The sequence below is a fragment of the Furipterus horrens genome, unplaced genomic scaffold (assembly GCF_987537825.1).
Source record: "Furipterus horrens unplaced genomic scaffold, mFurHor1.1.pri manual_scaffold_12, whole genome shotgun sequence".
Classification (NCBI taxonomy): domain Eukaryota; kingdom Metazoa; phylum Chordata; class Mammalia; order Chiroptera; family Furipteridae; genus Furipterus; species Furipterus horrens.
The window spans coordinates 83,069,085-83,081,232 of record NW_028327182.1 but is presented as its reverse complement, the minus strand read 5'-3'; the positions used below and the strand labels follow the sequence as shown (position 1 = coordinate 83,081,232).

Genomic DNA, 12,148 nt, shown 5'->3' with positions numbered 1-12,148 from the left:
ATTAAATTTTTATTTTAAAAGGATTTTTCTGGCCTCTCCAAGAGGGCAAATGTTTAGGCAGGGAAATCCCGGCATGAGATAATAATTGTTTGGATTAAACTGGTAGCCATAGAGATGGGAAGTGGTAGATTCTGTATTTATTTTGAATATATATATAGTGAAGGATTTACTTATGAATTCTTTATAAGGGGTGAGATGGCTAGACTGAGCAGACAAGATATTTTGGTTGGATTAACTGAGTGAATGGGAGGATCAGTTAGTGAAAAGATTATGGGAATGGAGAAGGTTTTGGTGAGAAAAATTGAGGTTTAAGTTTTGGACATGATTAATTTTAGTGCTTATTGATATCTAGGAAGATCTCTTAGTTGGAATGTGATTCTGTAGTTAGGGGAAAGGTTGACATTAGAGGTGTAACTTTGGGAATCATCAGCGTACAGATGGTAGTTAAAACAGTGAATGTGGATGAGATAAAATGGGGAGCGAACAGAATAAAGAACAGAAGAGGCCCAAGTGTTGACGTCAAGGGCACACGTGTACCCAGGAACATGAAGAGCAGGCAGCACCGAGGATGGACGGGGGCTGGTAATGATGGAGCACGTACAGGAGGTGCGGTGTTCAGAAGCTAAGTGAAGAAAACGTTTTAAGTAAGAGGAAGTTACCAGCTGTTTTAAATGCCTTGGAGAGTCTGAGTGAGGTGAGGAGCTAGAATTAACAATTAGATGTGACAGTGGGAGGTCATTGGTGACCTTTCCAAGCGCAGCTGTGCTGTGCGGATGGGGCTGACCGCTTACTTGCGGTCAGTGTAGCAGAAAATGGGAGTAGAAAGCTTGAGACAGTGATTATGGATAAGACTTTCAGGAAATTTTGCTGTAAATGAGAGTAGTGATACTAATACAGACTCAGTGGCGGATGGGGATGGGAAGACGAGATGGTTCTCGTCTTTATGTTTCTATTTTCTTAGTGACATAAGAGTGGGGGTGTCCCCTGAGTAAAAGGAGGGACAAGCTGATGTTGGAGGCTGGACGGAAAAAAGAGGTATGAAGTGGTCACCTGGAGAGTGAGATGATAGGAAATGTAGAATGACTCACCATCATTACTGAGGGTCTGAGATCTATGTCATGAATTTAAAAGCAAGTGAGCTGAATCATCATAGTTGTCTTTTATTTCAGCTGTATTCCACTGCTTGGGTCAGGGCATCAAGTAGGTACAAAAGCTGGGTTTAATTAGAGTAGGAGTTTAACCAGGTAGGTACCATGCAGGGAGGAAGGAGCAAAAGAGTGAGTCCATACAAGCAAACGATTGCTATAATATGGTTAAGAAGGGAAAGTAAAACATGGTGATAATTGGGAGTGGGAAGGATAATGGGTAAGGAATAGGTGCTAGAGTCAGTGGATTTGGCTCTGGAAGTGTGGAAGAGTGGCTGTATTGTGGGAAGCATGCTTGAAAGAAAGTAAAACATGGTGATAATTGGGAGTGGGAAGGATAATGGGTAAGGAATAGGTGCTAGAGTCAGTGGATTTGGCTCTGGAAGTGTGGAAGAGTGGCTGTATTGTGGGAAGCATGCTTGAAAGGAAGAGTGTGCAGGTGTTCAGAGGCTGGAGTGCTTACCATTAAAGTTTGGACATGGTGACTTCACTGGAAGGTAGGAGGTCAGGGCTATGACTGTGGGAATGGCTGGCTGAGGGCAGCTGAGGAGAAGATGGTTGGAAATGGAGGGATCGAGGAAACTGAAAATCCCACCCTTTTTTTTAGGTGGAGCATCTCTGTGAATGTTGAAATCACTAGGAATTACCACAGGAGTAGTAGTGAAGGAAAAGACAGTGAACCCGGCGCTAAAATCTTCAGTGAATGAGAGGTTGTGATTTTGCGATTATAGATAACTGCAGCAACCAGGAATAGCAGATGTTACGTGCTTCCAAGGAGCTGGACTGTTTGAAGGGCAAGGGAAGTGGTACTGAAGAGTAAGAAATTCTAAGCTGGTGAAGGATTTGGGAAACGAGAGCAGGTTTTGTGGTGTAGATGGAGAAGGATGTGCCCAACAGAATGAAGCTGAGCGTTTGGAAGGTGATCAGTGATTAGAAACGCGTGCATTTGTTTTGGTGATGACTGATAATGAGGGCAGTAAGGAATGGCTATTGGGTAAGGCTGTGTTTTACCAAACTATTTAATAAGCAGCGCACCTGGTAAAATTATATTAATTTCTGATTTTAAAATAGTGGAGATGGATTCAGATGATCATTTCTACCTTCTTCTTTGGTTGATAACTACTGGGTTGTAAGATATATGAATGCAGATCACTTTGAATTTATTCTAAAATTTAAATAGCAAAAATTTGAAAGGGGAAGTGACAAGTGATTTGGAGATAGGAATAGGAAGTCTTTGTTGCAATTCATTTAAAGAAAGAAAATGAAAATGTGAGCTCAAATGCTGTTTGAATAAATGGTAACTAAATATCTCTCCTTTCTGGTTTGCAAATTAATATTGACTTTCTTTCCCCCCCCAGAGGAAGAAATACTACCTTGTGATGTGAGGAAACAGTTGACATCAATCTCTGAGGAGGTGGTGGATCTGGCTAAGCATCTTCCTCACACTTTCAGAAAACTGGAAAATCCACAAAGGTTAAATATCATTAAAAAAAAAAAACAATCTCTTTGCATTTTCCTATCTATGAGAAATTGCTGTTCATTAAGGTAGACTCATATAAATTTGCTGAAATACATGGACACAGACTGATGTATAAATTTGAGAAATATCTTTCTAGTTGTTGAATTATGCATCAAGAAGTTTAAGGCTTTTCTATCTGCTTTGTTTTATGAAACAAAGCAAAATAAAGTTCATAAGTCCATGTGAAGAAAAATACTTAAGGTTCTAAGTTGTCTTTTTCTTTGTGTTTTTGGGGCATATTTCATTTAATTATATTTATTGTTTGGTCACTTGAAACGTGTAAATACAAGCAACTTTTATACCTAGTTGCTAACTTCATTTTTCTGGTTGTTATCTGATTATTATATAAGAATCTACCTAACCAGTAGACTATTAGAAACAAGAGGCATTCAGATTTTAAAAATGATTTTATAGCTAATGGACAAGAAAACTTGACATATGTGGATTAATGGACACAGCACTACTGACTAGTGCTATGTAGCCGACTCCTTCTGAAGCCAGGCCTTGCCCTGGTCTTAGTTGCTAAATGACTTCATTGTTAAATCTCTGAAAGCAGGATTGTTCTTGCACAGTGAATGATTACAATGCGACAATATAATTTTGAGGCAAAGATACTTTGTAGAAATATGAAGCACTTAGTTAAAATAGAATTCTTTAAAAAGAATAAATTTATTGGGGTGACATTGGCTCATATGGTCATGTAGGTTTCAGGGGTACATTTCTATGATACGTGACCCAAAGTCAGATCATCTTCTGTCACCATATATTTGGCCCCCTTTACCCTTTACTGCCTCCCACACCCTTCCCTTCGTTAACCACCATGCTGTTATTGTCTGCGTCTCTGAGTTTCAGTTTTATATCCTGCATGAGTGAAATCATATGGTTCTTCACTTTTTTTCTGACTGACTGACTTCGCTTAGCGTGATATTCTCAAGATTCATCCCTGTTGTTGCAAATGGCGTATTTCATCTTTTCTTATTGCTGAGTAGTAGTCCATTGTGTATATGCGCCACATCTTCTTCATCCAAGCCTCTACCGAAGGACACTTTGTGGAAATAGGGAGCAGTTAGTTAAAATAAAGTTCTGACTCTGACAAAATGATTGTTACTGTGTTCTTTATTGGGTCAGATTTATGATATATTTTTATTGAGAGATTTCAAAATATGGTATAGAAATACAGCTCATTTTCAAAGTCATTTACCCGCAGCAATTTGTTTAAGTAGTTTTTATGTAAATTTGAGAATTTCTGAAAGATGAACCTCTCAATGGGGAAAGATACCAATAAAGCCGTTTCATTTTTACATTTTTCCCTCCATAAAAGAAGGAAAATCACTGTTTATATGGTGTTTATATGTATTTCAGATTTTTGTTCTAGCAATTAAAATATCCTTGAATGCTCTGCTTTGTAATGCCAAAGCTAAATAGATTTCCTTAAAACCTGAGAATGGAAAATACTGGATTCATTTTTAGTAAAGATAGATCTTGTAAAGTTTTAGGGTCAAAACAAGAACTAGTTAAATTTCTAATTTCGTCCTCTTTGTAACAATTCTACAGTAATACCTAATATATCTAGATTATACCTTAGAACCAGAAGGGAACAAAACAGGCCTTTGAACAGCCAAAATATGTGCCATAAACTTGAATTTAAGCTCACTTCACTGTATTTCCAGTGGAATGCATGAGGCTACAGTCAGAGCATATTTGCTCTTTGTTTATAGAGTTGGACAAGCTTGGCTATCTAGTTAAAATGAAAACCAGGGATAGATAAGTAATGTTACACACATGACAACAGCTAGAAGTTGCAGTTGGCTATCTCTGAAGGAGAGAACAAAATTATAAAATCTAAGAACTCTTAAAATAGAGCCATGTGAGGGTTGTTATAGAAGAGAACAGCTTTATGCTTCAGTGGACGTGGGAGGTATTGAATTGTACAGGACTCCTTAGTTGTTGATTGAAATTCAGTACTTATCTGTTGTATTGCTGTCATGTACTTGACATTCTGCTGGGTGCTGAGGTTGTCTGCAGGCTTCTAATATACATAACAATCCTGTGAAGGAAGGAAAAGTACACTATTCATTATTGAAGAAGACCGGGCAGCTTTTGATGTTATTTAGAGTAAATAGTTATCTTACATGAAACGTGCTATTCTCTTATGTTCACATAAAATAAATGAGCCCTTACAGTCTTGTCAATCTGTGTGTCACTGTTGCTATGTTTATATATCACAGCATTCCCCATGCATTTAACAATTAAACTGGGGCATGTTATCTGTTCCTACTAATGTATTTACATACAGGTCTTGTATTGTGTACCTGTGTATAATGATGTGTTTTTTTAAAAGATAAGATTTGAAGAATTTTAGAGTCTTAGAATTAGTGAGTTTGTAGGATTGAATTTAATTTTGCTTTTGATTTTTTGATGCAGATTTTCTCAACTTAAGTTTGAGCTCAACGTTGGAGTGCTGTTAATGGTGCTGTTTTCAGTGTGAAAATAACTCATGAAATAACCCTGCCTGTTTGCTTAGTGTTGTCGTGATATGCCAAGGTTGAGGGATTGACCCCTAATCAGGGCACATACAAGAATCAACCAATGAATACATAATAAGTGGAACAACAAATTGATGTTTCTATCTCTGTCTCTAAAAAAAAAAAAAATCAATAAATAAAATTCTTAAAAAACTCATAAAATAACTCAGGACTTTTGATATTTTATTCCCATGAATGATCAAATCTTTATTTGAGTCATCAGTATAAAATTTTGAAAGTCATGTCAGTCTGACTTACTTCACTTAGCATGATATTCTCTAGACCCATTCATATTGTTGCAAATGGCTATATTTCATCTTTTATTATGGCTGAATAGTATTCTATTATTTATATGTACGATATCTTTTTTATCCAGTCATCCATGGAAGGACATTTAGGTTATTTCCCTGTCTTGACACTGTGAATAAATGCTGCAATGATATAGGGCTATATGTTTCTTTACAGATAAATGTTTTCGAAATAGTGGCTCTATTAATTATTTGAGAATCCTTCATATAGTTTTCCATAGTGTCTGTGCCAACTTACATTCCGGCCAGCACAGCCTCTCTAGCACTTGTTATTTCTTGTCTTATTGATAATAACTATTCTAACAGGTGTAAGTTGGTATGTCATTGTGGTTTTGATTTGCATTTCCCTCATAGCTAGTGAAACTGAGCATCTTTTCATATACCTGTTGGCCATTTGTAAGTCTTTTTGGGAGAAGAGTCTGTTCAGGTCCTCTACCCGTTTTTAAATTGGATTTAAAAAAAAAACTTGTTACTGAGTTATATGAGTTCTTTATATATTTTGGGTATTAACCCCTTATCAGAAGTACTGTTTGCAGATATCTTCTCCCATTTCGTTGGTTTCCTTTTTTGTTTTGTTGATAAGTTTCCTTTGCTGTGTAGAGGCTTTTAGTTTGATATAGCTGCATTCATTTATTTTTGCTTTTACTTCCCTTGCCTTTGAGGTCAAATTCATAAAATTCTCCCTAAAATCAAGGTCCATAAGTTTAGTACCTATGTTTTCTTCTATGTATTTTATTGTTCCAGGTCTAATATTTTGGTCTTTGATTCACTTTGAGTTAATTATTGTATATGGTGACAAATAATTTAGTTTCATTTTTTTGTATGTAGTTTTCTAATTTTTCCCAGCACCATTCATTGAAGAGGCTTTCTTTTTTTTCTTTTTTTTTTTTTTTTTCATTGTATGTTTTTGGTTTCTTGGTCAAAATTATTTGCTTTTATACATATGGTTTTATTTCTGGGCTACCAATTTAGTTTTACCGGTCTGTGTGTCTGTTCTTTTTCCAATTCCATGCTGTTTTGATTATTGTCACTTTGACCATATGATTTCACTCATGTGTGGGATATAAACCAGAAAACAACAAATGAACGAACAAAACAAAAACTCATAGATACAGACAACAGTATAGTGGTTACCAGATGCGAAGGCAGTGGAGAAGGTAGAAGGGGATAAAAGGGGTCAAATATATGGTGACGGAAGGAGACTTGACTTTGAGTAGTGAACACACAGTGCAACATACAGATGATATATTATAGAATTGTACACTTGAAACTTATACAGTCTTATTAACCAGTGTCACTTCAATGAATTTAATAAAAGTCATGCCAGATTTTATTAAGGATTGATTTTAATACAGAAAAATTAGAAGAGCGAAACAAAAACATTAGTTAAATAAAACATGTCTTTTCTCAACAGATTCCTTTTTCTCTTTTTATTTCTACTTTTATGGAGTAACTAAAATTTGCTGTAACGTAAGCCCTATAACAAATGGATAAGATAGTGTGCCTCATTTAATGTTCTAACATTGGTTTTCCTGTTTAGTTAACCAGGTTTGGTTATAATATAGCCATTTAAAGTCACTTAGTTAAAATGTATATTAGCGACTATATTTAAGAAGTTAAGAAATTCAGTTCATTTCAGGTCATAAAAATTTTCTTTTTATTTAATTTTCATTTATTTAAGGTATATGTGTTTATAATCTTTTGGTATATACATCATGGCTTTTTCATTAAATATAGGCCTGATGTTTGGAGTTTTGCAGAATGTTTCTTGTTTAAATGTATCTATATGTATCATCTACAGTTTCCAGTTTTAGTTCTTTTAAAATAGATTGAAAACTTCAGAAACTGGAAGCAATCTGAGTGCAGAGTCCTAAGATTTTTCTGCCAAACTGTTACAGTTATTTGAACTATAGTTAGTCAAACAGAACCTTTTTTTTAAAGGAAATTTGCTAAGTCTTTTCACATGTTCAACTTAGAATTCAATGAAATAGTGTTTTTTTTTTTTTAGTGGTTATCATTGATTTGATTTACATCAAATTAAATTAATTAGCATAAAGGGTATGTCTGGCATGAATATTTACTATGGGACCAAATACTGTTGCACTTAATAAGCATAGAAGTCAACTGTTGAATGCAGAGGTGCATTGCTGTTTTAGGGAGTAGCCTCCAGACATAAGTACATAGTAGGCATTAGGAAATGAAGAACAAACTTAATCCAATGTGTAATTGAAAAATAAAACAAAACAATGTTCTTGAAGTGAAGTCAGTTTAGAAAGTTTCTACTCATTCAAAAGCATTAACACTTGTCCTTATAATTAATGCAATTAAAACTGAATTAACCTTTCTTAATTTTTTTCAGGGTTTCTATACTATTGAAGGGTATTTCAGAAAATCTGCATTCACTGAGGAAGGTGATACTTGGTTCTGCTGAGACTGAACCGAGGCCTGGCAGTGATTTTAAGTCGCTGCCATTGGAAGGCCCCGCTGCTAGTGGAGAGCAACAGAAACAAATGAGAGAAGATCAAGTTTTTCCTGAAGTTAAAGATGAGACATGGGACTCAATACCTGATAGCTTATTTATGCATGATGGAGAAAATATGCTTGCAAATGAAATGAAACAAGAAGAGGGATTTGAAGATGGACTGGAAGACAATAAGTTGAAAGAGAATACAGAAGGAATTTCTTTGATGTTAGATATTACAGAATCTGAACTACAAGTTTTGAAACAGCAGGCCCAGCAAAAACATCTTAGAGATGTTACTTACACATCTCCTGAGGTACTAAGTAAAGAGAAAACAATTTTCATTCATCCATAGGGGTTGGCTAATTTCTTATGTAAAGGGGCACATAGTAAATATTGTAGGCTTTGTGGATCACACAGTCTCTGTTGTTGCTACTCAATTCTGCCAGTTTAGTGTGAAAGTAGCTACAGACAAATGTAAACAAATAAGCTTGTCTGTGTTTCAAGAAAACTTTATTTACAAAAAGAAAAAGTAGGCTAGATTTGGCTTGTGAGCCATATTTTGCTACTCCCAGCTTAGAAGAAGCAGCATCTTACATTTATTGTAATTTGCTATTTTCGCATTTCTCTTGCCTTTTATCTTATAAATACTTATGCTTTTTTTTTTTCTTCTGGATTTCCTACGTATCTACGAGTGTTTACTCTTCCAAACTTTAGTTTGGAAAATAGTTTTGTTTCCTCATACAGATTTTCTTTACTTGCTATTGTGAGAGGGTTTATAATAATCTTGTTTTTGCTTGATACTAACCTTACTGTCATCTGGAGAGACAGTAATGTATGTTTCTTTATAATAGATTATTGTTAAACATTCTGTATTCTCCCTCAAATTCATGTTTAGATTTCTAATTATTATGTTCTGATTAGAATAGTTTAATAGGTGAGATTTTGTTTTTCTGCTTGCCAAGTTAAGCATATTTTTTGAAATAGTGAAGTTGTCATTATGTTTCTTTTATTGTAAAGACAGATCACAAGAGAGGCATCATATAGCCTTGTAGTTTTATCTCATTCATTTTTCAGTAGTTTGAAAAATTACCTATGATGCCCACATTCAGTAGAATTTTATACATTTTTTTATAAATTAGAAATTAGACTTAAAAATCACTTAATAGGGTTATGTTCCCTCTCAGTTTTCTAATGGCAATCAAAGTCTCAGTATTTGAAGAATTCTGTATATTTTGGCTAGTAATTAGTAATCACTTCTATCAGTATGTAAATGCATTTTATTTTAAAATTGTTTTCAAATTATTCTCATACCAATGGTTTATAAAACATATTCCAGACATCTGGTCAAGATGGAGGCATAGGTCGACACCCTTTGCCCTCTTGCACAATCATAAGAAGGATCACAACTAACCTCAAAACGAAACAAAGCAAAAAACCCAGAACTGCCAGAAAATCGAACTATATGGAAGTCGGACAATAGGATTTAAAGAAGCCATATTCATCCAGATAGGTAGGAGGGGCAAAGCTGGGCCAGAGAGGACGTGGTGTGGTGGCGGTGAGGCAGCAGTGGAGAAGCAGTGATGGCGAGGCAGCAGCGGTGGAGCCAGCAGGACAGTCAGTCCCCCCACATTTCAGTTGTGGTGGGTAAAAGCTGGAATGGACACCAGGGGAGCGATTACATCTCTAGGCCAGACTGCACAGAACAGAGTTCCAGCACCAGGGAAACAAAGCCTCATAAGTTCTGGGTATGAAAACCAATGGGGGTTGGGCAGTGCAAGAAACTGCCTATCTCTCAAAAGAGTTTTTTTAAAGGGCTTGCAAGGTCCTAGACTATATGCAAACCTACCCACTCTGGGGACCACCACCAGAGCAACAGCTAGAGGGGCACCATATCACATACGGGAAGTGAGAGAAGTGACTGGAAATGGGGCGAGTGCCGAGCAAGACTCCAGCAGCCAGGCAGCAGTATTGTCCCCTCTCTGACCCCTTTCCCCATGCAGAGTCACAAAGCAGTGAAGCCAGTTGCCCCACCCTGGCAAATAACTAAGGCTCCACCCCATACAACATAACAAGTGCATCAAGACCAAGTCAGAGCAGCTCCATCTAATACACAGAAACAAACAGGGAGGCTACCAAATTGAGGAGACAAAGAAATAATAGAACAAAACCCCAGAAAAAGAACAAAATGAAATGGAGATAGCCTACCTTTCAGATACAGAGTTCAAAACACTGGTGATAAAGATGCTCAGAGAACTCATTGAGTATGGCAAAAGGATAAGGGAAGAAATGAAAGCTACCTTTAGTGAAATAAATAAAACTTCATAGGGAACCAACAGTGAAGGGAAGGAAGCCGAGGTTCAAATCAGTAATTTGGAACATAAGGAAGAAATAAACAGTCAACCAGAACAGAATGAAGAAACAAGAATTTAAAAAAGTGAGGAAAGAATAAGATGAATCTGGGACATCTCCAAAAGTGCCAACATCAGAATCTGGGGTGCCAGAAGGAGAAGAGGAAGAGCAAGAAATAGAAAACTTATTTGAGTGTCGGCCTGTGAGCCAATTGTTGCTGGTTTGATTCCCAGTCAGGGCACATGACTAGGTTGCTTGTCAGGTCCCCAGTTGGGGGTGCGAGTGAGAGGCAACCACACAGTGATGTTTCTCTCCCTCTCTCCTTTCCCCTTTCTCTAAAAATAAATAAATAAGCAAGCAAATAAATTATTTAAAAAAAAACTTATTTGAAAAACAATGAAAGAAGCTTCCCTAATTTGGCGAAGGAACTAGACATACAAGTCCAGGAAGCACAGAGTCCCAAACAAGTTAAACCCAAAGAGGACCACACCAAGACATGTAATTAAAATGCAAAGGTTAAAGATAAAGAGAATCTTAAAAGCAACAAGAGAAAAGCAGGTTCCTATAAGATTATAAGCTGATTTCTCAAAAGAAACTATAGGCAAGAAGGGACTGGCAAGAAATATTCAAAGTGATGAAAAGCAAGGACCTACAACCAAGATTACTCTATCCAGCAAAGGTATCATTTAGGATGGAAGGGTTGATAAAGAGCTTCCCAGACAAGGAAGAGCTAAAGGAGTTCATCATCACCAAGCCATCAGTACATGAAGTGTTGAGGGGACTTATTTATGAAAAAAAGCTCAAAACTATGAACATCAAAATGACAACAAACTCAATACTATCAACAACTGAATCTAAAAAACAAAACAAAAACAAACTGAGCAAACAACCAGGGCAGAAACAGAGTCATAGGTATGGGGATCATTGGCCAGTTGTCAGCAGGGCCGGGGAAGGAGAAGAACTGGAGTAAAGATGCAGGGATTAAGAAGCATAATTGGTAGATACAAATAGACAGGGGGATGTTAAGGATAGTATAGGAAATGGAGAAGCTAAAGAACTTATATGTATGTTTCATTGACATGAACTGGGGGGCGCAGAATGCTGGAGGGAAGAGGGGTAATGGGTAGAGGGAAGCAAAGGGTGAAAAATTGGGACAACTGTAACAGCATAATCAATAAAATATACTTAAAAAAAAATCCCTTTTTAGGAAATACCTTTTGCTAGCATCTATGTTACCCTTTAATTTGATTTAATTTATTTTTATGGTATTTTTCCCATTACCATTTATTCCCATTATACTCTCTTCCATGTATATCACGGCCCCTCCCTCCCTGCAATCTCCACATTGTTGTCCACAAGTTCTTTCTCTTGATTTTTTCTTTTTTGATCCTCTATCCCCTCGAAGCCACCCGCACCCACCCTGACCAGCTGTTTGCCTGCTCTCTATGAGTCTGTGCCTATTTTGCTTGTTAGTTCAGTTTGTTCATTGGATTCTACATATGAATGAATCATATTACTGGTCTTTCTCTGACTGGTTTATTTCACTTAGAATAATGTTCTCCAGGTCCATCCATATTGTCACAAAGGATAAAATTTTCTACCCTTCAATTTTTTAGAAATTTCCTATTATGTGTATAGTTTAAAATGATCTTTTGTATAATGATACAGAATTATGATCAGGATTTCATGATCTGACTGAGATCATTTATCCTAATTATTACCATTTTAATTGTGTAATAAGTTCTAACAAAATACAGTTGTTTGAAAACAATTACTGTTTAGTAGAAATGATCTCCATTTTTTACTCTTCTCGGAGATTGTTCCTGACAGGCTGCAGA

At 36.3% G+C, this 12,148-nt stretch overlaps 1 protein-coding gene across 1 annotated transcript in view; it reads left to right on the top strand.

Moving 5' to 3' along the window:
• The window catches only part of WRN (WRN RecQ like helicase), a 113,724-nt gene that overhangs the window by 31,980 nt on the left and 69,596 nt on the right, over nt 1–12,148 (top strand). The window contains exons 8-9 of the mRNA XM_090258272.1: nt 2,504–2,618; nt 7,857–8,274. Coding sequence (XP_090114398.1) covers nt 2,504–2,618; nt 7,857–8,274 — 533 coding nt within the window. The remainder of the gene's footprint in view (nt 1–2,503; nt 2,619–7,856; nt 8,275–12,148) is intronic.